Genomic DNA, 24,305 nt, shown 5'->3' with positions numbered 1-24,305 from the left:
GAGGTACAATGTAGGACTTGCGTGTGTGCCCGGCTAGCTCAGTCGGTAGAGCATGAGACTCTTAATCTCAGGGTCGTGGGTTCGAGCCCCACGTTGGGCGCAAGTTCCTTTTGAAGGGGAGAAGGCGCAAGGCAGGCATCGAGTTTCCCTCCAGTTCGACAGCAGGTGCTCCTCTGCATCCTTGGCCAAGCAGACGGAAACTGGACGGGTGGTTACCAGTAGCCTAATAAAAGAATGCCCCAGCCATAGGCCCTTGCTGGCCAAAAGGGAGTGAAATGAGTGCTGTTTGCTAGCGGACAAATGCCTCAGGACACCGTTTTGCTTGCTGAAATTCGTCCGTGGTCAACCATATTAGGCGTCTGGTCCAGGGCGAGCTGCGCAGAGAGGGAGGGTTACGGCGTGGCTTCTCTCTGCGAGGAGACCCAAGGGCCTCCAGAGTGGCGACCACCTTACTAAGTGACTTAAAAGCTGGCATTCTCGAGCTCTTGCCGCCGCCGGTTTTTTTGTTTGTTTTCGTCAGGAAAGAGGTACTCTTCGTAATCTGAGACCCCCAAATTCTCTTTTTAAGGGTCCATCTTTGTGAAATGTTGCCCCACACAGAGAGGAATGTAAAAATATCCTTTATTTTGGAACACTCTAACATGAACATCCTCAGTTTACTTGTCTTATCATGAAGTTCTTCCTTAACTTCAATTGAAATTCATTCCGTTACGTTAAACGGTTTTTTTTTTTTTTTAGTCCTGCAAATTCAGCCTATTTTCTGTTTTCCGAATGTAGAAGTCTCCCTCACACGCCAGACCATAGAAGTCTTGATCATGTAAAGCTGGTTTACTAAACTTGCTAAGCAAAGAATTGAATCTCCTTCGGTCTCAAAGTGTATGGGAATTAGGGAGGGTTTCACATGACACCCTATAAGGGCAGTCTGGACAGGAATTGATCAAAGTTTGTAAAATAGGTAGATTTGCTGGTAAGTCGTAGCTCACTCGTGCCTTCCTGGAGAGTTACTTTTACTGTGGTCTTATCTTGGAATTAATGGGTCTAAATAAACTTGTGTCCCAAGAGTTTCAACTTTGATATTTTCTCTTGCACAAATATGGATTCATTTGCAAATTGTGGTTTCACGTTTTTGTTTTGTTTTTTAACAATCTTTACTGGAAAAGGAAAACATTCCTAAAAAAGATCCTGGCTTTTCATTAAAGGGAAGCCCAAGTGGCAGGCTTCTTGGTCTATCTCCCAACAAGCTGGGGCCACACCCTTCCAAGCTTTTTGCTACAATTTCTGCTTCTCTCTCCTCTCCACCCTTTCCACCGCTGCCCCTCCAGCCAGGCCCGGTTTGGAATCCCCTCTGGTAGGCGATCCAGGCTGCTCTTAGAACAAAAGAGTCAAGTGTTCATCAGTTCAGACATTCAGCAAACAGAAGGAACCCTACTAGGATCTTTGGTCTTTTTCCTCCTTGGCTATGGAGGCCATGGAGGCAGTAGGATTCACTCTGATTTACATTCCAGAAGGATTCCTTTAGGAATGATAAGCAGGATGTGTGATGGGAATGAGACTGCATTAGACAGAAGGAACTCGATGGACACAGCCATGGTCTAGAAAGGAAGTGGCTGACCTGGCAGTGGCAAGACAGCAGCCAGAAGGGAGAAGGGTAAAGGAGCTAGGGGCATATGGTTTATATGTGGACAGGAGAGGGAGATCCCAGGTTTCTGCTTTAGATGGTTTAGTAACAGAGATCAGAGACTGAGTGTAAGAGTACTGAAAACACTGACCCACTTTTGGCCCTCCATCCTCTTCAAGCCAGGCAATGACTTCCCTCCCACTACGTGTTCCAGTGCCCTGGAGGTTAATGTATGCCTGACCGGAATGCCCCTCATAACATAAAATCTAGGGATTAAGGTCTGGACTGGGAGGAGTATAGCTGTGGAGAATGTGGATGGAGAATGGCCTGGTAAGGCCTGGGTGGTCTGTGCTCACCCACTCTCCCTTTCAGTTAAGTTACTCTGAATAAAACTCTGTGAAAGCCATAATGGAGTAGCTTGCTTCCTTTTTTCCATCTTCTCAGTTTAGAGGATGCTTATACTGACTTTCCACCTTCTGACACTGAGGAGTGGGGTGAGAGGTGAGAGAGAAGTAATGAGTTCTGTCTTGAAGAGATTGGGAGATGTCTAAAAGGTTATGTCCAAGACTTGTGGATTTGAAGCTTGGGGAGAGTGGTCATTGCTGGAGCCACAGACATAGGGGTAGAGGCTGGGTCAAACTGTCAATGCCAATGTGACTCTCCAGGGAGATGGCCATCTGTAGATAGATGGACAAGGAGTCAGAATAGGAGTAAAGCTAGCAGCAAAGCTTCCACAGAGGCCAAGGGAGTTAAGATGTGCAAAAAACGAGGGACAGATTGGTAGAGTCAAATTCCATACATGTTCTAATATGGGAAGGTGGTAAAACATCTATGGATTGGGCCACCAGCAAGCCCCTGGTGACCTTGATCCTAGAGCCAGACTTGGACAAGAGGGCCTCCACCTTGTGCTCTGGTGAAGAAGGGCTTACCAGTTGCAGACAACTCAAGGATCTCGACTCAGTAGGAATCAGCCTCCAAACCAATTCCTGGCTCTGCAGGTCTTCTGGAATCAGCTTAGGCGACCAAAAAAAAAAAAAAAAAAAAAAAAAAAAAAAAAAAAAAAAAGTTTTGCAATATTAAATAATCTATACTGCTCTTACATTTGTATGTATATAGATCTACATATACCTGCATTAAGCCTCATCCCAATTCTGGATGTTCCATGATAGAATTGATTAGTTTTATTTTTATGAAATACTTAAAAGATTTCATTACATTACAAAATTTAATTAAATATTCAGCTTTATTTAAATAACATTGAGTTAAAATTTGAAATTTATTAATTTCAATTTCCCCTTTATTTTTAATAGATAATTTTACATAACTTAGAGGAAACAATTATTTTGAAAGCATAAGGTAAAACCAGTTTTATTTTTGGCTTATTTATATTTACATTTTAACGCAATATATTCAAGTCTCGTATTCTTTGAATGCATTTAGCATTTCTTTAATCCTTTAAATCTTCAGTCTCAATCCAGCACAAATTGGGTGAGAATTTAAACCCTCCCGCTGTCTCCCTAGAAGAGACAAAATGGAGCCAATTATCTCGTATCAAACATCCGAAGCCACATTTACCCTACTTCTAGAGAGGCCCACTGCTTTCATTCACTACTGTTCTGGGGGGTGTTTTAATTGCAGAATGTGACTGGTTTCAGGACCTACTAAGGGGTCGCGCGCGCTCGGTAGTGAGACAGTACTATTACCCAGGGCCACGGTGGGAAGTGAGAGCCTTTGGTAAAGTAGGAAAAAAGGGTTCCAAGAACTCTCTCAGGTCCCGTGCAGAGACCGGGGCAGTACGCAGGACTATACGCCTTAGAAGGATTAAGGAAGGGCGGCTTTAACGTGTGTTTCCGTAGTGTAGTGGTTATCACGTTCGCCTAACACGCGAAAGGTCCCCGGTTCGAAACCGGGCGGAAACATCTCGGGCATGTGCTTTTGTTTACTTCGGTCTTTTGCCCTTGGAATATATGTGCAAATATGTATGGATACATCGTTTTTCATGTACTCTTGTCTTTTCCAATTCATGACCAGTGCACTTCAACCAACACAGTCCAGATCTCTAAATCTGTGGTACAAAGAAGGTGGTATATGTCTTTAGACATTTCCTTCAAAGAACTTAAAATCCTGTCCGGTTAAAAGACTGAAAAGGGAAGGAATGTCACGCAACCACAAATGAAATATTGAAAAGTGCAAGAAAGAATGAGCTGGAAATGCATGGTGGAAGTCAGGCCAGGGGAAAGTATTCACAGGGAAGATCGTTGCAGCGGTAATGACCACACCACCTACAATGCGTTGTGTTGCTCTTGTCTGGACCTGTTTTAGGTGTCTGCCTCAAAGGAACCTAACAATCCTGCAGGGTACTTAATATTGTTCCCAGTTTGTAGGTGACGCCTCCGAGGACAGACACATCACGTAAGGTGAGGAATCGTGAGGTAGAAGAATAGAAGTCGGAGCTAAAGGATGGAGAAGAGGAAAACAAGGCACGTAGAGAAATTCAAGTAAGCACAGCAGAGGAACCCAACGTTGGTCCTACCTGCGGACCGTTGGTGATTGGCCAGGTGGAACCAAAGGCAATGGCCTCACCATCCACACTATGGACACTACCACGAACAATTCTACACCGACTGGCTTCACTTCCAGCTTGGGGCCTCCCCATCCACCTGTCCTGAGTGGGACCGTCTCCGCTCCTCCAAGTGGCGCCTTCCTCTCGCTCCCCGCGCGCCCCCTCATGCAGACCCACATGGTATCTACCCTGCATCCCTCCCACTGTACAGTGTGTCCTCAGTGATGGAGAGCAGTCAAAAGGACCATTCCTCTCTCCAGAGGTGCCTTGATCAGCCGCCCTCTTCACTGATCCTCACTTGCAGCTCGTCGGCCTCCATCCTGTGAGACGCCTCCTGTGTTGGGAAACAGGCTCTAGAGGTCAAGGGGAAAAGGCTTTAGAGAAGCAGTCCAGAGGGGCTCTGGGCCCCCAGTCCAATGTTCCAGGCTTGACAGATGTCCGTAGAGACGCACACTTTGTGGACCTCTGCAGCGCAGTCTGTTTTCACGCCCTGGAAAATAGGGTTCACGCTTTCATAACTGATGGGGGCACATTTAAACATTTGACGAGCAACTTCTTTCTCGGCACTTCTGTCAAACTGGAAAGCCAAATAAAACATCAAAGTTGTAAATCAAATTGTCTTTAAAGCTTCACACAATGCAGACAAAGCATAACCAAAAATAGCATAAGAAAAAAATCAATTATCTTGCCCATTTCTTTATCATTGCTCTTTCACACTTATTTGTATAACTTCCCAGAACTTAAAGATGCATTCACCCAACCAGAAAGGCTAGAGCCCAGCCATGGAACTTAGAGACCCAGAGGAGTGAAGAGTGAAGGATTCTGGATCACACCTGGGAGAAACCTTCTCCTTCCCCTGCTGACCCCATTGCTTGCTTGCTTGTTTCCTTGTTTCCTTGTTTCCTTCCTTCCTTCCTTCCTTCCTTCCTTCCTTCCTTCCCTCCTTCCCTCCTTTCTCTCTTTCTCTCTTTCTCCCTTTCTTTCCTTTCTTCTTCCTTCCTCTCTGTCTCTCTCTCCCTCTTTCTTTCTTTCTTTTTTCATGTTTTACTAATTTGAGGCAAGTCAGTCAGTACATGCTCCTCACTCCAGGCTCTGCACTGTTAGAGTGTCTCCTGCACAACCCCCCCCCCCACCAAACTGACCTTCTTGGTGGCCCCAGAACTCTGAGAGGCCAGCACCATCACTCAGTCACTCTTCACCAGGTGAATTTTGGTTTGTGCCTCAGCTTATCTATGAGCTTTCATTCCTGTTCCTTGTGGAGATAGTAAACAAATTCAAAGCAACACAATTAACACCAAAAACCCAGCTGGGCTGGGCAACAAGCTGTGCAGGAAGCCGTCTGCTTTGAGTCATATTTCTTTGGATTACACTTAGTGCTAACTTGTCATTATGGTTTTAAAAGCTTTCCTAGGCTCATCTTGTTTCAATTAATGCTAATTATTATTCTCTTTTTGATATTTAAATTGTAGCTGCTTGTCAGTGGGAGCCTCTTCACATTGGCCCCTTTATCTGTTCAGCATTGCCCTGACCATTTGAGAGCATCCTTGTTTCCTGGAAACTACTCATGCTTTGGATTCATCTGTAATTTTTTCCTGTCTTAGGACGCAGGAGAATATTTAGGGAGATTCCCTTTTTTTTTTTTTTCAGCGAAGAGTGAAAGAAAAAGGCCAAATCTAGGTGCCAGGACAGTGCATGGAGCTCAAGGTTTCTGGCTCCCCTGCTTCTGAGTACCCCAGGGAAATAGTTTAAAGGACATGAGTTAACACTCAGGGTTCTATGTAATTGTCGCTTTGCTAGATCTTTACATTTTTTCAAATAAGCCCCAATATCATTATCCTACAAAATTATCTATCTAAAATTTTAATCTAAGTAATTATGTAAGTAATTATGTTTCCTTTTGATTTATTTGTTAAAAAAAACTTATTAGGAAATTCAAAGTAGAGTTAATGATATTATGAAACCCAAGTACCTATCACCCAGCTTCAACATTTTCCTCTATTCCACAATTCCAGTTTTATCTCTGCCTCCATCACTTCCCACCTCACTGTCTCTATCTCAGAGGATAAGGACTGTGAGAAAATGAAGGATATCTGATAGAGTGACAAGCAAACAGAGATGGGCTACTGAGGGTTGCTGGTGGGATGCTGGATGGGGGGATGGGCTAAACAGTTGAGGGGCATTAAGGAGGACACTTGCTGGAATGAGCACTGGGTGTCATATTTGATAAATCACCAAATTCTATTCCTGAAATCATTATTACACTATATGTTAACTAACTTGGATTTAAATTTAAAAAGAAAAAGAAAAAAAAAGGTGACAATAAGCTGAGTCAGGAAGATAAAAAGGAGCCAGCCTTTCAAAGATCTTGGGAAGAAGCCTTTGGGAGATGGGCAGAGGATTAAAAGTCTCTGAAGTAGGAGTGTGCTTGGTGGGTTCAATGAGTGAAGGAAGACCAGGGACTTGGAGGATAAGGAGCCACAGCTATAACTCCTTGGCTCTGCATTCAGATGACTCCATCCACATCAGCTGCTGTATTTATTTACAAGTGGATAGAAAAAGGTATGGAAGACACTAGATCTGTAGTCTTAGAGGACTCCCAGGCTGATGAGAAATACAGTAGGACCTCAATGTGGAGTTTTTAAGGACAGATGAATAAACACATAGCTTCATTCAGAAGCTTGCAAATAGACAACACACCCGGGGTTTCTAAATACTGTGAGTTGGTGGTTGAAGCAGGGAGACGGCAGCAGCAACCAAGGTTCAGGTATGGGCTCTACACTGCACCTGTAACCTAATCAGTGGCTCCCTCTCCTCCACACTCAATGAGGGTTCAGATAGGTACATCTACAACTGTCACCTGAAATGTCTAAGAGAAACTATCACCAATGGCTGAGATGTTTGGGATGATGCCTTTCGATAACCATAATTCATGAAGGCACTAGTGAAGTAATGAGTGCAAGGACCTAGTGATTTTCCTGTTCCAAAATTTGCTAGCTTTATAAGAAAAACAGCAATACTTATAAGTTGAATTTAAAACCTTGAGAAAAACTAGGCTTTAACATTGACAACTGTAATACATTGAATATTAATCACAGAACAAGTATGTATTCTTTTCCATATTCTAAAGCCTCCCTAGTCCTTAGACATTAAACATCTCAAATGACAGCAGTTGCCAAAAATACCCAGTGATTTTAATCCAGTTGGTCCTGACACAGAATGGAGGAGCAGGTCATTCTGGGTCATCTATTTGGTCACTCTTCCTCTGGCATGCAGTCCTCCAGAATTAGGTTGCTCTGATTGACATTTTGTCTTCCTACTTACCCCAAATTCACATTCCCCAGGACACCAGTATGTGACTGAAACCTGCCTTTTATTTAGGGGACTTTGTACCCTTAACAAATGTGATATAATACAAACAGCATTGAAATAACGGGGGTATTTGTTGGTCGTTGAGCCATTTCTCCTGATTCTACACAGACCCTAGGAGAATGACTTTGTCAAGCTAGTAAAAGGAAACCACTGACTGTTAAAGAAACAGCTGACACTGGAGTATTTTTAGACTAGTTAGAAAATAGCCATAAATATTTTAAACCTGGAGATAATTTTCTGTTTCAAATGAGGTTTTAGATAAAAATATTCAAGTCTATGGTGAATTAATACTTTATATATAAATTACGTATAATTATTATTGTAGACCACAAGTTCATGCATGATCTAATAAACAGTATTTTTAAATTTATTTTTGGAAGAGAGAGAGAGAGAGAGAAAGCATGAGCAGGGGAAGGGCAAAGAGAGTGGGAGATGCAGAATCTGAAGCAGGCTCCAGGCTCTGAGCTGTGAGCACAGAACCCAAGGCAGGGCCTGAACCCATAAACTGTGAGCTCATGACCTCAGCTGAAGTTGGAAGCTTAACCCATTGAGCCACCCAGGCACCCCCATGATCTAATAATTTATACATGCCCCATGTGATATCAAGACCAAATAGAAAATCACATACAAATTTAATTTCTTATGTTTGGTTGGTTTCTTCCTGTCCAAGGGAGAAAATTTGCAGAGTAAGAAATAAACGAGTTTGCCTTTCCAAAGATGTCGTGGCTCTGCAAATGAAGGAAACATAATAGTCTTCACAGAACCAGGCCTAAAAAAGAAAAAAATAATGTTGTCCTATAGAATTGGATTAGAAGCCATAAATATATTGACACTGTGATCTTCAGAATCTTTTGCTTGAGTATGCTCCTCTGAGAGGCAAAAGGAGGGTCCCTCTTCCTGTCAGGCCATGCCCTGTAGGCCCTGCAACGGGTATCATCTTATCTAGGACAGGCAGTGAGGGACCCTGGCAATTTTAAGGGGGGTGGAGTCATGTTAGATTTGTTAAAGCAGTCCATTGCCACCAAAGTAGTGGAGAAACAGACAATCTGATTCGTGGCTGGTAGGAAGGAATATCAGCCTGTAAGATCCACAGTTCAGTGATTTGTCTACATCTATAAAATTACAATCACATTTAAGCTTTGACCTAGCAATCTCACTTCCAGGAATTTGCCCCACAGATATGAGTGCAAAAGTGCAAAATAACAACACAATATCCTTATTAACTGCAGAACTGATTATAATAATAAGAGGTTAGAAACAACATAAATGTCCATCAGTAGGTGATTTGTTAAATAAACTGTGATTCATCTGCAGGGGAATATGATGCAGCTGAAAAAAAAAAAAAAGATTTAGAAAGTTTCCTATGTCTTGAGATGGAAAGATCCCCAAATGTAAGAGTTGTAATTATCTTTTTGTATAAAATAGAGGAAAATAGAAATATATTTGCATCAAAAATATGTAACTGTGGAAGAATATATACAAAGAAACAAAAGTTGTTACCTAAGGAGAGAAGATGACAGTTTTCACTGAATATTTTTATATATGGTTCAATTTTTGAACAGTACAGTTTGTAACCTACTCAAAAGATATTTAAAAACTTATTTTGTGGAATTCTGTGGAAAATGGTATAGTGATTCTTCAAAACTATTAAACATAGGAATACCATATGTTATAATACTGGAGTTAAAATTAAAAAGAAAAAAATAAACACCATATGGTAAGCAATTTCACTTCTAGGTATATCCCCAACAGAAGTGAAAGCAGGAACTCAAACAGGTATTTGCACACTGATGCTAATAGCTTCATTATTCACAAGAGCCAAAAAATGGAAGGAAACTAACCAAGTGTTTGTAGACAGATGAACAGTTAAAAATAATGTAACATATGATGGAATATTAGTTAGCTTTAAAAAGAAAGAAATTTTGATACACGCGGATGAACCCTGAAGACACTGTGCTAAGTGAAATAAGCCAGTCACAAAAGAACAAATATATGTATAAGGCCCCTAGAGTAGTCATAGAGATAGTGGAATGGTGGTTGCCAGGGGCTGGAGGAAGGAGAGAATGGAGATAGTATTTCCTGGATGGAGTTGCAGTTGGGGAAGACGAGAAAGTTTGGATATGGATACTACACTTGATCTTAGCCAAAAGGCCGAGAAGCGATTGGAGACAGATGGTGATTGCACAACAGTGTGAATATGTGAAAAGCTACAAAACTGTACATGTAAAAACTATTGAAATGGTAAATTTTATTTTGCATATTTTAACTATTTTAAAAACTAATAATTTACATATACTTATGTAAAATTCACTTTGCTAGCGGTAAAGCATAAATTAATCCACGAACAAAGGTATAGCTACAAAAAAAGGCCAATTGACTTCTGCACACAGGAAATTTCCAGAATGAAGTTTTTGTTGTCCCAGAACACAGAGGTAGTGAACCGGTTGTCATCAATTGAAATACAAGAAAAGAAGACACACTGCACGCCCAACGTGGGGCTCGAACCCACGACCCTGAGATTAAGAGTCTCATGCTCTACCGACTGAGCTAGCCGGGCGGCCTGAGGGAGTGTCTCAACAATTCTTACTTCAAGGTAATATTCAAGCTGTTTGTGGCTCCAAATTTAAAGGTCGGTTTAGTTGTGATCTAATCAAATGGTTCCTTATCCCGGGGAACGTAAAGCCTGTAGACCATGCCTGACTGCCCCTCCCACCTAGGTCTGTTTTCTGTTTACTCTGGTCTGCCCGCGACCTAAACTTTTTCCATTCCCCGAAAGCGCAGGGGGCGAAGGTCGGCAAACGCATTCTTTCTATGGCGCTGGCATGCTCACTCCGATACTTTAATCTGGAGTTCAGAGGTGGTATCTGGGAATTCGAGTAGGTGGGTCCCACGGTCGCCCCCTCCAACCTGTGCAAACTCCAAGATAGGAAGTTTGTCCCCCAGGCTTTGCAAACACGCCTAGTTTCAAAACTTAAATGAAAAAGAGGCTTTCACGCAAACCCGCGCTGGAGATGCCGGGGATCGAACCCGGGGCCTCATACATGCAAAGCATGCGCTCTACCACTGAGCTACATCCCCACCTGGCCAAATGAGTCCGTACATGCTCTCTTGACTGTGTATTAGCACAGACAGCGGCTGCACGAATGGCGGAACGAGATAACCCAGATGCTGCAAAGCCGGTACCGTAGCGCTTGGAGCTGTGTTTCCGAGTCCTCCACTGTCCCCACTGAGGGGACGTTCGCTGGAAGAACAGGGCCGGAATAAACACCTGAAGGCAGGGGGGAAGTCATTGGGCACAATGCCCCAAATGAACTGTGTTCCGAAAAAGTGAAGTAAGGAAGACTGTGTGCAGACTGCTACGTTTGTTAAACAAAAAGAAAGGGAGTGTAGTAATTCAGAATTGCAAAGGTGATCGCTTGGGATGGGGAGGAGACTCGAGCGTAGACAGTAGACACACTTTTCGCTGTGAACTGCTGTGTATATCTGAATTTTGAACAATGTTAAATCAGTTCATTCCAAGAAAACTTTATCGATCGCTTACTATGTGCCAAGAACTGCTCTAGAAATCTGGAGGTCTAGCCGCGAACAAAACTGACACAGTCATCCCCTTCAATAGCTCAAATTCCAGAGGAGGGAGTAGAGTGTTAGAAAATAGAGCCCGCGTTGAAGATTAAAGTGCGGTAAGGTGCGATTTTAAACAGTGTGGTGGGGGCAGGCTTCGCTGAGAGGTTATTTGAAACAAGGCTTGAAAGAGGTGAGAAGTAAGCCATGCAAGTATGGGAAAAGAGAAGTCCAAGTAATGGTAAAAGCCAGTTCAAAGGCCCTGAGATAGGATCTTGCTGGCATGGTGCAGGAATAGCAAGGAGGTCCATATGGAAAGAGAGGAGTCAACAGAGGAGAGTGACAAGAGATGCGGATAGAGAGGCTGGGTGCAGGGTATGGGGTCAAAGAATGGATAGGGCCTTTGGAGGACTGTAAAGACTTTGACTTTGAGAAGTGGGAGCCAATGGAGGGTTTGAGCAGAGGAGAACTTAACATTAATCTGACTTAACATTTTAACAGGACTGTTCTCACAGCTGGGTGGAGAAGACAAGGTAGAACAATGTGACAGAAGGGGAGAGAATTGTGATCATCAGACCATTGGAAATGGTGCAGTGGAGGACATGAGAGAGGGAGGACACACTGAGGAACTGAGGGTGGAGTGTGGGCAATGTATTCCTCTTGGGAGTCATAGAGGACTCCCCAGTTTGGCCTCAGCACCTGAAGGGATGGAGTTGCTGTTAAATGGGGTGGGGTGGGGAAGACTGTGGAAGGAACAGGTGGAGAAGCAGATTAGAAATACAGTTGTGGATACAGTGAGTGCGGAGTGATATTCCTTAGGACATGCTGCCCGGGGTTGGATGTGGGAGCCAGGCATCCTAAGGGAACCTGGGTGGGGATGTGTATTGTGGCATCCACAAGGAGAGGGTATTTCAAACCAAGAAAGTGGAAGAGATCACAAGTGAGGATAGACGGAGGTCCAAGGGCTGAGCAAGTGCGGGGAGAGGAGGAGGAAACCACAAGAGAGACCAAGAAAAAGGTAGGAGGCCAGGGATGTGGGTGGAGAGCCAGGGAGTACAGTAACCTGGAAGGCGCCAGGAAAGAGTGTCAGCAAGGAGGAAGCATCAGAGAAGAGGGCAGATGAGGTGAGGCCAGAGAAGGAGCCTATGCCTTTAGGTTAGGATTGCTGAGGTTACTGGTGACCTTGACAAGAGTGGTTTCTGAGGAGGGTGGTCGCTAAAGCCTGCCCTGAGTGGCCTCCAGAGGGAATGAGGAAAGGGGGTGGAAACAAATACATCAGGTAGTTCTGGAGGGACAGTAGAGGGTTGAGTTATTTGGGAGGGAGATTAAAGTGGGAAAATTCATTGTAAATGTATTATTTATTCAAAGCCAAAAATTAAATAAAGAATAAACAAGGGGGAGAACAACAGTGGGAAATAGATACTATGCCAGGCTTGGGGGTGGGGGCAAGAGCCAGGTTCCAGACACTAAATTTAGGTCAGCACAGGACCAGGACAAACCTGCACTCTGGGAACCTGACACTGTGGCCCGGGCGCTAGGCCCAAGGCCTGGCCCTGCTGGGTTGGCCTCAGGCGGCCACGACGAGTTGTGCCCGGCTGGGTGTGGGCTCCCACCTGTCCGGGCCTGTTTCCCACGGCTGCCTGGGCCAGGCTGTGGGTGGCTTAGAGAGGACTGCTGACGGGCTGGGCTAGGGGGGGCGACAGAGAGAGGGCGCCAGGGGACCGAGGAGGCCGCAGGCCAAAGCCAGTGATTGAGTGGCCCAGAGCAGAGGTGCAGGGAGCTGGCCGGCTCTTGGATCCAGTCGAGCAGTGCGGTCTGGCCCGCCCACAACTCTCATTCTTCTCTCCGCTTCCCAGTCCGGCCAGCCCTCAGTTTACGTCTCCGCCTGCCCGGCGTCAGCCCCGCCCTTCCTCTCCTAGTGGGTGCTCGGAGGCCCCTACTGGGCCTCCCCACTCCGAGCCGCGAACTGTCGGGTCCCTCGGCTTCTCCAGCACTGCTGGACTTAAGTGCGCTAAGGAAGCGCATGGCGGCGGTGGGGCCGCGGACTGGCCCCGGCTCCGGGGCCGAGGCGCTGGCACTGGCGGCAGAACTGCAGGGCGAGGCCACATGCTCTATCTGCCTGGAGCTCTTCCGCGAGCCGGTATCCGTCGAGTGCGGTCACAGCTTCTGCCGCTCCTGTATCGCGCGCTGTTGGGAGCGCCCCGGCACAGGAACGACCACAGTGCCGCGCGCGCTGCCTTGTCCGCTGCCCTGCCCACAGTGTAGAGAGCCCGTGCGTCCCGGCCAGCTGCGGCCCAACAGGCAGCTGGCCTCAGTGGCCACGCTGCTGCGGCGCTTCAGCCTGCCTGCGGCCGCGCCAGGAGAACACCGGCCCCCGGAGGCGGCGGTGGCCGGGTGCGTACAGCATGGTGAACCGCTCAAGCTCTACTGCCAGGACGACGGACGTGCCATTTGCGTGGTGTGCGACCGCGCCCGCGAACACCGCGCGCACGCAGTGTTGCCGCTAGACGAGGCTGTGCAGGAAGCTAAGGTGAGGGCGGGCCCCACCCCCACCCATGCAGAGCCTCAGGACCCCAGTTCGGGTCCTGTCTTCCCGTGCAGACAGTGCAGACCTCTGGCAGGCAGGCAGGCAGGCAGGATACCCAGGTGAGACCCTGCCTCTTTCTTCCTGTTCCACTGGCTCTGGGACTGATTGCAGCACTCGCTGGGTCACCCACACACAACCAGTACCATCCTCCCACCCACCTCGAGCTTCCCTCTGGGCTCCCTACTGGATCGCCTAATTGATGCCCCCAGACTTCGCGATTTTCTTTCTGTCTGTCCCTGGCTTCTAGCGGTGTCTCCGTCACACCCCCACTTCCTCTGCCCCCATTCTCAGCCCCCGCCCTTTCCCTGGGCGTGGCTCTGTGCAATGTCCCCGCGTCCTGGAGTGGGACGACCTTCCAAAAAGGTTGGGGTAAGGCAGTGGGTGACTTCTAGGTTGAATAGAGCACCAAAAGCTGTCTTTGGTTGTGTCAAAGATATGGGTTTGAGGCACTTCTCTTTCCCACTTCCTTACTGGGGTGTGCACGGAGGCTTCAGGCACACAGCCCCCAGTTTTTCTTTACTCCTTAATCCCCTCCAGCACTCCCTCCCAGACGTCTTTCTGATGGTGATTAAGAGATCAGAGGACAAAACTAGGCAGGTTGGGCTGCCAAAGGGCCTGCATTTCAGTCAGGATTGTGCACAGATGGTTGGGGAAGTGAGACCTTGAGGTCTTTAGAGTCACCTTTCAATTGCCCCGTACCCCTATGTGCGTCTGTGCAGGCTGTCAGCTATCCCGATGTCCAGACAGGTCTTCAACCTTGCCTCCTCCTCTTCAATTAATAGGGCCATGTCTTTCTCCTGGATGGCTCCGGGAAGGCACATGTAGGGTTTCCAGAGTCCTCTTCCCATAATGTCTCCCTTCTCACCCTCCTGCAGGAGCTCCTGGAGTCTAGGCTGAAGGTCTTGAGGAAGGATCTAGAAGACTATGAGGTGTTTCGTTCCACGGAAGAGAAGGAGAGCAAGGAGCTCCTGGTGAGCAGGGCACTTTCCAGGTGGGCCCTCTTTGGGTGACAACAGAGGACCCCACCATCCTGGCATTGTATGTGCAATCTTTAAAAAGAAGTGAAGAGTGAAAGTTGGAGGGGTGACAAATGTTAAAGGACAAAATCTGAGTAAAATTTGCAGTTCTTATTGGTTTTATTCAGTGATTCATGAACTGGGCAGTATCCCATCTAGCAGATAGAAAAAGAGCTCTGAAAAGCTATGCAAGCCAAGAGATTTTTTAGGCAGTAGGGGGCAGGAACAAGGAAGTTATACTGGGCCAAAAAGCAGATGGATTATTGCAAGGTTACTTTCCCTGTTTGTCAGGTAGTTACCCAACTAATGCTGATCAGGTGACTCCTGATTGACTGGTTTAAGATTCTATTTCTGGGAGAACTGAAACTGTAATTAAGTCTCTGTTTCCTGATGGGGGACTTAGCGTGCGTGACTCCATTTTGGGCCTTTTGTCTTTTTTTTTTTTTTTTCTAAATATGAAATTTACTGTCAAATTGGTTTCCATACAACACCCAATGCTCATGCCAACAGGTGCCCTCCTCAATGCCCATCACCCACTTTCCCCTCCCTGCCACCCCCCATCAATCCTCAGTTTATTCTCAGTTTTTAAGAGTCTCTTATGGTTTGCCTCCCTCCCTCTCTAACTTTGTTTTCCCCCTTCTGCTCCCCCATGGTCTTCTGTTAAGTTTCTCAGGATCCACATATAAGTGAAAACATATAGTATCTGTCTTTCTCTATATGACTTATTTCACTTAGCATAACACTCTCCACTTCCATCCACGTTGCTACCAAAGGCCACATTTCATTCTTTCTCATTGCCAAGTAGTATTCCATTGTATATATAAACCACATCTTCTTTATCCATTCATCAGTTGATGGACATTTAGGCTCTTTCCATAATTTGGCTATTGTTGAAAGTGCTGCTATAAACATTGGGGTGCAAGTGCCCCTATGCATCAGCACTCCTGTATCCCTTGGGTAAATTCCTAGCAGTGCTATTGCTGGATCATAGAGTAGTTTTATTTTTAATTTTTTGAGGAACCTCCACACTGTTTTCCAGAGTGGCTGCACCAGTTTGCATTCCCACCAACAGTGCAAGAGGGTTCCCGTTTCTCCACATCCTCTCCAGCATCTATAGTCTCCTGATTTGTTCATTTTAGGCACTCTGACTGGTGTGAGATGGTATCTCAATGTGGTTTTGATTTGTATTTCCCTGATGAGGAGCGACGTTGAGCATCTTTTCATGTGCCTGTTGGCCACCTGGATGTCTTCTTTAGAGAAGTGTCTATTCATGTTTTCTGCCCATTTCTTCACTGGGTTATTTGTTTTTTGGGTGGGGAGTTTGGTGAGTTCTTTATAGATTTTGGATACCAGCCCTTTGTCCGATATGTCATTTGCAAATATCTTTTCCCATTCCGTTGGCTGTCTTTTAGTTTTGTTGATTGTTTTCTTTACAGTGCAGAAACTTTTTATCTTCATGAGGTCCCAATAGTTCATTTTTGCTTTTAATTCCCTTGCCTTTTGGGATGTGTCAAGTAAGAAATTGCTGTGGCTGAGGTCAGAGAGGTTTTTTCCTGTTTTCCCCTCTAGGGTTTTGATGGTTTCCTGTCTCACATTCAGGTCCTTTTTCCATTTTGAGTTTATTTTTGTGAATGGTGTAGGAAAGTGGTCTAGTTTCATTCTTCTGCATGTTGCTGTCCCGTTCTCCCAGCACCATTTGTTAAGAGACTGTCTTTTTTCCATTGGATATTCTTTCCTTCTTTGTCAAAGATTAGTTGGCCATACTTTTGTGGGTCCAATTCTGGAGTCTCTGTTCTATTCCATTGGTCTATGTGTCTGTTTTTGTGCCAATACCATGCTGTCTTGATGATTACAGCTTTGTAGTAGAGGCTAAAGTCTGGGATTGTGACACCTCCCACTTTAGTCTTCTTCTTCAATATTACTTTGGCTATGCGGGGTCTTTTGTGGTTCCATACAAATTTTAGGATGGTTTTTAACTCAAAATAAATGTGTTCAGGGGTGGGAGGGAGTGACCTCAGTTTAATTCTTGCAGTGGCTCTAGGAGGCACTAATTTATTCCTCCTACTTTTCAAATGAGGAAACTGCAGCCCAGGGTGGTTCTGAGGCAAGTATAAGTTGCCCTAGATTGATGGGAGAGCACATCTGTGACAGGGGACATGAGAGCATGTGTTGAAGCTGCTCTGCATTCAGAGGTGGGATATTTAAATTAGAGGCTGTGCTTGGTGGGTATGTGTAGTTGAGTCTCTGACCCCTGACCAGTGAGGGGGACGGAACTTTGTCCTGTGGGATGGCTCAGAGTCTCCTGTCCAAATGCCACATCTTGATGCCTGTGCCCCATTGCCTCTCCAACTTCTCTCCTGAGACAGAAGCAGATGGCAGCTGAGCGAGAGAAGGTGGGTGCAGAGTTCCAGGCTCTGCGGGCCTTCCTGGTGGAGCAGGAGGGCCGGCTCCTGGGCCGCCTGGAGGAGCTGTCACGGGAGGTGACACACAAGCAAAATGAGAACATAGCTCAGCTTGAGGGTGAAATCACCCAGCTCTCCAAGCTCAGCAGCCAGATCCAGGAGACGTCTCGAAAGCCTGACCTTGACTTTCTCCAGGTGAGTCTGGCTTGGCCAGAGGTATGGATCATTTATCCTAAGGCTTCATAAACAGTGAGAACAGAGTTAGATCCTGTGAGTTTAGTAGAATCACATACTCAAGCAGAAGGGGACTGGAGAAAACTGCCCTGATTATCCTGGGGATAAAGGTCTAAAAAGTTGTGATAAAAATTTCTTAACCTCGAGTCACAATAAAGATCTTACTGGCTTTACTCAACGACATGAATTGAGCAACATCCAATCTAGCAGACAGAAAGGGGTTCCAAAGAGCTATATGCAAGGCTTATGTCATATTCCAGGATGTAAACCTTATGCCAAAAGTCTCATAAAATAATACTTTACTACACCGGATGTACTTGGACATTTTCTATTCTATTTCCTTTTAAAATAAGTAGTCACACTCTCTCCCTCCTTCCCCTGCTCATTCTCTCAATATTTATTAATATTACTAATAAATTATTAATAAACTTTAAAAAGGGGGGGGTTGGTGGCTCACTTGGTTAAGCTTCAGACTCTTGATTTCAGCTCAGGTCATGATCTCATGATTGGTGGGATCAAGTCCCGTATGGATCTGCAGTGACAGCAAGGAGCCTGCTTGGGATTCTCTCTCCCTCGCTCTCTGCCCTTCCCCCACTTGCTCATGGGCTCTCTCAAAATAAATAAATAGTCACAATCCACAAATTGGTCAAGAATAGGCATTTGAAAGGCGCTGGTATGAGTAACCAGTCATTGCATAAGAGCTGTGACTTATCTGGGGTGGTGTAGAGAGGGTAGGCAACACTGGATCCCAGCACAAAGCTCCAGTGATGATTCTGTAATGAAGAGAGAATTTGCAAAGCTGTGGGCAGAGAGTTGATAAGACACCCAGAAACCAGCCACAGCAGGAAGCCATTGACACCTGGGCCCATAAAGGTGGTAGGGAGTGGTAGTACACCTTATTGCTTATTCCTCTGGGGGTACCTAGATCCCTGGGTGCCTTGGTTGACCAAGCCTCTGACTCTTGATCTCAGATCAGGTCTTGATCTCAAGGTTGTGAGTTCAAGCCCCACCTTGGGCTATAAACTGCTTGTGGAGCCTACTAAAAAAATAAAAATAAAAAAAGTTGCATATTCCTCTGGAAGCAGCACAAGGGGTCAGTTTTATTTTCTCAAAAGTAACTGGAGGTTACCTCGTGCTGATTTGGCTTTCTTTCATCTTTCTTTCCAGGAATTCAAAAACACACTAAGCAGGTGAGTGGACCTAAGATTTCCTTAGGTCTTTGCAAGCTGGCTCTTCTCCTTTTCCTGAGCTCTCTCTCTTCATCCCCTCATCCCTGACCTCACACTCCCAATTCCCACACTGCCTTACCTATGTACCTTCTAAGGCAAATGTCCACCTGCCTGGCTGTGGATATTCCGCTGCAAGATCAGCCTCTCTTTTCCTACCTCTCCCCACCAAGAGGACCTTACCATCCTAATTGTCACAGCCTGGTGGGAGTGGGACAGTGTTTGTGGGCCTTCCTCAGGCTCTTTGTCCTGCAGATGCAGCAATGTGCCTGGTCCCAAGCCAACCACAGTCTCTTCTGAGATGAAGAATAAAGTCTGGAATGTTTCCCTCAAGACCTTTGTCTTAAAGGGGCTGCTCAAGAAGTTCAAAGGTAGGGCCTGTGCTTGGGGTTGGGCCATGCAGTGCTGGTGGCCATGGTGTGTTTCTGGTAGTTTGGGGGCCCAGGAATGTGTCTTTCCAGAAGGTTTGTTAGAAAATAGGAGCTAGGGTGTGTCAAGGACAGATTGGCGCAGGGAGATGGTGGTGGCAAATCCATTCAGCAGCCCCTGGTCCCCAGAGCACAAAGATTCCCCCAGGGACAGGCAGGGTAGAGGGCTACTGGGGCAAGAAGAAGGATGAGGAGGGAGAGCTCAGCTCAGACTAGCTCAGGCAAAAGAGAGGGAAGTGGAAGAGGTAGAGCTAGGATACTGCCCCTTCCTGACCCCTCACACTTGACCCAGTGTCTACACATCAACTCTTAGCCTTCGGGGTATCTGGCTGTAAATGTCAGAGGAGGTGATATTCACCATCATTGCCAGATAGACAATCTTCTGAGTCATTTACGAATATCCTGCTTTGTTTCTCCTCCTCAGAGGATCTTCGTGGAGAGCTAGAGAAAGAGGAGAAAGGTAAGATGGTTCTTGTGATAGTGATTTCCCATTATTTGGCCATGTAGAGAATCCACTGCCTCCCCATGATTGTTTCTCTGGGCTTTGTGAATGGCTGGTTCCTTCTACCTGCCTGCCTCTGCCCTCCCCTCATCCTTGCCTCCCAGTTCTGGCTCCCTCAGGCCTCAGTGGGACCTTCAGGCCTATAAATTGCGGACCAGTCACCTGGATGAGCCTCTCTCCCCATTCCCCCTTCCAGACAAACAGAGACCTCTCCTGGGGACAGGGCTTGTGTGCAGGGGTCAGGCAAAGCAGGAAGAGATTGAAGACAGGAAGGGAGGAGGTTCTTACTACTGCAGAGCTCTGGGGTGAGTGGGATCCAACTCTGCAGGAGGGCAGAGGGGGGCACATATTCATGATGCTAATGATTGATCAAGCTATGTCAGAATTTACCATGGAAGGATCTAAACCAAGTCAGATCATGACCCTCCTCTGCACAGAACCCTAGGACAGCCCCTCTCATTCAATAATGTCCTCTCTATGGTCTTCAAGGCTTCATAGGCTCTGAACTCACTGCACGCTCTCCCTCTAGCTTACTCTGTGCAGCCACAACAAGTGCTCTTTGCTGCTTCTGAAATGCACTAAGCACACCCCCACCTCAGAGCATTTGCACTGCACTGGCTGGCCTCAGCCTTGAATATGCTTCCTCTAGACAGCTACATGCCTGGCTTCCTCACCTCCTTTATGTCTTTGCTCAAATGCATACCTAGGCCTTTTCACCTTCCCTGGCCACTCTAATTGAAATTACAGCCTTCTCTTCTGACTCCTCTTATTGTCTATGTTTACCATTTATTGTCTCTTCTTTCCTTCCCCCCAGAAAGGAAGCTACAGGAAGGCAGGGATACTGAACCGTGGGATTCCCAGGGCCTAGAATAGTCCTAGAACATAGTACTTATGACAAGTGTGCATATTTTAAGTTTTTATTATGAAAAAATTTAAATATATACAAAAGTAGAGAGAAGATCATAATGAATATTATGTTCTCATCATAGACCTTCAGCTGATATTTTTCATAAACGCCCCTACCCGCTTCTTCCCACTGGATTATTTGGAAGCAAATCATGGATAAGTTATTTCCATAAATATCAGTATGTTATCTCTAAAGATAGACTTAAAAAAAACCCACAAAGCCATAATCACAATTAGAAAAAGTAATGCTTCTTTCCAATACCTAGTATTTGAAATTCTCCAGTTGTCTTTTAAATTGTATTTGTCGATCTGTTCTAATTGTGATCCAAATTAGGTTCACACATTCCTTTTGTTTGGCTTCCACTTGTACATGTTTTGGGGGGATGGTGGAGGAGAAGTAACTGACGGGAGCTGGGGAGAGGGCTTGCATGGGACATCTCTCCCTGTCTCTGCCTTCAGTGGAGCTGACCTTGGACCCCGACACTGCCAACCCCCGCCTCATCCTCTCTCTGGATCTTAAGAGCGTGCGCCTTGGACAGCGGGCGCAGGACTTGCCCTGCCACCCACGCCGCTTTGACACCAACATGCGAGTCTTGGCGTCCTGTGGTTTCTCCTCCGGGCGGCACCACTGGGAGGTGGAAGTGGGCTCCAAGGACGGCTGGGCCTTTGGCGTGGCGCGAGAGAGCGTGCGCCGCAAGGGCCTCACGCCCTTCACCCCTGAGGAGGGCGTCTGGGCACTGCAGCTCAACAGCGGGAAGTACTGGGCAGTGACTAGCCCTGAACGGACGCCCCTCAGCTGTGGCCACCTGTCCCGCGTGCGGGTGGCTCTGGATCTAGAGGTGGGGGCCGTGTCCTTCTACGCTGTGGAGGACATGCGCCACCTCTACACCTTCCGCGTCAACTTCCACGAGCGAGTGTTCCCCCTTTTCTCTGTCTGCTCCACCGGCACCTACTTGCGAATCTGGCCTTGAGAGTCTTTGGCCTCCCAGAGAGGGTGAATCAGTCGAATCTGGCTTTGAGAGTCTTTGGTCTCCCAGAGAGGGTGAATCAGTCCAGGGTGAATACCTCCTCATCCCGGCTACCCATGGGAAGCAATGCTGCCCTCTGTCGGAGCCTCCTGGTTACTGCGGGCCTGCCTTCCAGATTGGCCCCGGGCTGCCTTGGAGGGGCTCCTGCAGATCACAACATTGGAGACAGAAAACGGGCGATTGTGGAAAAGGGTTCCGTGGTCAACTGAGTAGAAGAGAAGATGCCTTGGACCCTTTGCGCCTGTCCTCTGCCTGTTGTCGACATGTGGATTTAGCCTGAGCTGTGAGGACTTGGAGGTGGGTGAGGACAGGAGCCCAGCTATTGACAGAGGTGTTTCCCATCACTGGGACTTTCTACCTGGACTTGGCAGGGCCTCTGGTTCTGGAGCAATAGCAAGTACAGTGCTGTCTTCAGGTGCAAGGGGGCAGATTCAGGCCCAGCCAGCCAAGTTCATGACCACTTCTGCTTTGCCTTCTTGTCAGCTTCTAGCTCTGCCTTCAGACGCCTGGATCCACCTGGCCTGAGGTCATTTACTCAGGGAGGAGCACTGTACTCCCAGGTCAGAGAACAGCTTGGGACAGAACTGAAAGGAGATTCTTGACCTGTACATGAGAGGAAAGCCCAGGACAATGGCATTTATCATGGCTACCTTCCAATACCCCTTATGATACAGAGTGATATGTACATCCTCTGCCACAGTGACAGCCATGTGTTCTCACACATGCCTAAACCCCTTTTAAACGCCAAAGTATAGTCTCCCTTGAGTAAGGAGACCAAAGGCTATGGGATTTTGAAACACAAAACAACACTTATAATTTTACAGATGCAACTAATATCAGCATGGGAATGCACAGAGCACAAACATGCCCCTGATATAGCCTTCCTGGAACTTGTCAAATGTGTGCCAACAGCAGAGGACCCTGGTGCCAGGGTCTGCTCAGCCTGTGCCCTGGTGGGGTGTTATTCCCTTGGCTAATTGTTCCCAAGCTTCTGTTTGGGTGGGCTTCTGGGAGGGGGTTTTGGGCAGTTTCCTGTTTAGTGGTACCCAGGGAAGGGGGATGAGGAGATGGAAATACAAACTCTGAGCTCATTTCTAGGATGGCTTAGCTCATTCTTGACCCCTCCAGTCTGAGTGCAAGAGCACAAGTAGTAGTGAAGGTTTCTGCTAGACTGGGTGATCAGGCGTGTTTAAATGTCTGAGGAATGTGTGCATGTATGTTTATATCTCAGATTGAGGGGGCAGGGGTTTGTGTGGATTTTGGAGAGCAGTTTTATCAGCACATGCGTAGGTTTAGGTATTGCAAACAGACCTGGGTCAATTTGGTAATACCCTATTTTTCATTTGTTGTTAAATATTAGCCACTCCACATTTAGGTGAGGGTCATGATTTTCCTCCCCCACTACCTAGCTAACTGGCTAGATGAATCTGTTTAGACAGATATGTTGGCATGTAGGGACAGTGACAATTGAATAACCTGGTCTGCAAGTGTCATGGGGTTTCTGTGCTCTGTCCCTGAGATGCTCCAAGCACACTTTGAATACAGGGGTCTTACAGGGCAGGCATGACACTGTTCTAGAGGCAGACACAGCGGACATAGCACCAGGAAATCTGAATCCAATGTCCTATGGGCCTGGGTCAGGATCATATAAGTGTCCAGCCTACAGTATAATTGTATCATTGCAGAGGGTGAATCCTATGTTGTGTTCATATATGGAGAAGTTCTAGAACACTGCAGCCAATCCATATATTTGAATACTACTCATTTCCACAAGGACCCCCCCCCCTTTATTTTAACACTCACTTGCTAATTAAATCGCCTAATGTTATCGTCAAGCCCTGGTATTATCTGGGCTTATATGGCTTTTGGACTGAGTATCACAGTTACCTTTAAGGTCACATAACAACTGTGCTGAAGTATTGCAACACATATTACAGGTCACAGAAGGTGGGTGTCTGGTGGAGGTGCCTGTAGGGCCAGGTCTGGGGACTGTACGAGTGGCTGTCTGTGTGTATATTTTCAGCTTTTGTGTTTGTGAATGTGATTGTGTGTCTATCGAAGTATGTGTTTGCAGAGTTAATAACTACATAGACATCTATATATCTGAAGAAATATAACAACAGTTACAGTAACAATCACACATTGAGATGTTTTCTTTTGGTCAACAAGGCAATGTAGTGACTTTGGATGTCACAATGCTGGTGTGAGGGTATGTGTGATTGTATGCAATTTTCTCTCCCATCCTTTGGGATCCTAAGATCTTTTAGGTGTTCAGGTCTCTGAAAGCAATGACTGGCTTAGCTTGGGTCCTTCTGACCCCACCCATTAGTCCCAGATGCTTGTGAATTGCATGAGCTAGTTCCCTGACAACAGACCCTTAAATGGTTCCTCAGCATACAGACTTGAGGGTGCCCATGGATCTAAGTCACCTGGCCTTGCAGGGACCATAAAGCAGGTTGGGCCACCAGGGCAAGGTCCATCACTTACAGCAGTCACTTTCTTTTTTTTTAATTTAAAATTTTACTTTAATTTGAGTTGGTTAACATAAAGTGTTATATTAGTTTCAGGTGTACAATATAGTTAATTCAACACCATACATCACCCTGTACTCATCATGACAGGTGTATTATTTAATCCCCATCACCTATTTAACCCATCCTCCCCTCCCCTCCCCTCCCCTCTGATCACCATGAGTTCATTCTCTATAGTTAAGAGTCTGTTTCTTGATCTTATTTTTTTCCCTTTGCTCACTTGATTTGTTTCTTAAATTCCACACACGAGTGAAATCATATGGTATTTGCCTTTCTCTGACTTATTTCACTTAACATTATACTCTCTAGCTCCATCCATGTGCTTGCAAATGGC

The 24,305-nt window shown here is 46.2% G+C and overlaps 1 protein-coding gene, 4 non-coding genes and 1 pseudogene across 13 annotated transcripts; 3 read left to right on the top strand and 3 right to left on the bottom strand.

The window, feature by feature from the left end:
* Positions 1–27: 27 nt before the first annotated feature.
* TRNAK-CUU lies at positions 28–100 on the top strand. The gene has a single exon. It is a non-coding gene; the product is annotated as a tRNA-Lys (tRNA).
* A 3,364-nt stretch (positions 101–3,464) lies between these two features.
* TRNAV-AAC lies at positions 3,465–3,537 on the top strand. The gene has a single exon. It is a non-coding gene; the product is annotated as a tRNA-Val (tRNA).
* Positions 3,538–9,633: 6,096 nt separating this feature from the next.
* Positions 9,634–9,713, bottom strand: LOC123582340 (annotated as a pseudogene).
* Positions 9,714–10,034: 321 nt separating this feature from the next.
* On the bottom strand, positions 10,035–10,107 carry TRNAK-CUU. The gene has a single exon. It is a non-coding gene; the product is annotated as a tRNA-Lys (tRNA).
* Positions 10,108–10,556: 449 nt separating this feature from the next.
* TRNAA-UGC lies at positions 10,557–10,628 on the bottom strand. The gene has a single exon. It is a non-coding gene; the product is annotated as a tRNA-Ala (tRNA).
* Positions 10,629–12,667: 2,039 nt separating this feature from the next.
* Positions 12,668–23,580, top strand: TRIM7 (tripartite motif containing 7). Of its 9 annotated transcripts, none has more exons than XM_045484203.1 (8): positions 12,682–13,641; positions 14,574–14,669; positions 17,081–17,311; positions 18,518–18,540; positions 18,832–18,947; positions 19,429–19,464; positions 19,703–19,811; positions 20,872–21,406. In XM_045484203.1, the coding sequence occupies exons 1-8, from the start codon at positions 13,135–13,137 to the stop codon at positions 20,930–20,932; spliced, it is 1,179 nt and encodes a 392-aa protein (XP_045340159.1). In that variant the 5' UTR covers positions 12,682–13,134; the 3' UTR covers positions 20,933–21,406. The 9 variants fall into 9 exon arrangements, with proteins under 9 accessions (XP_045340214.1, XP_045340180.1, XP_045340159.1 ...); XM_045484193.1 differs by lacking the exon at positions 19,703–19,811 and adding an exon at positions 21,455–23,580 and having other exon boundaries at positions 12,732–13,641; XM_045484266.1 differs by lacking the exons at positions 12,682–13,641; positions 19,703–19,811 and adding exons at positions 13,642–13,757; positions 21,455–23,580.
* The last annotated feature ends 725 nt before the right edge of the window (positions 23,581–24,305 follow it).

The sequence above is a fragment of the Leopardus geoffroyi genome, chromosome A1 (assembly GCF_018350155.1).
Source record: "Leopardus geoffroyi isolate Oge1 chromosome A1, O.geoffroyi_Oge1_pat1.0, whole genome shotgun sequence".
NCBI lineage: Eukaryota > Metazoa > Chordata > Mammalia > Carnivora > Felidae > Leopardus > Leopardus geoffroyi.
The sequence above is the reverse complement of the archived record's forward strand: the minus strand, read 5'-3'. Positions and strand labels throughout refer to the sequence as shown.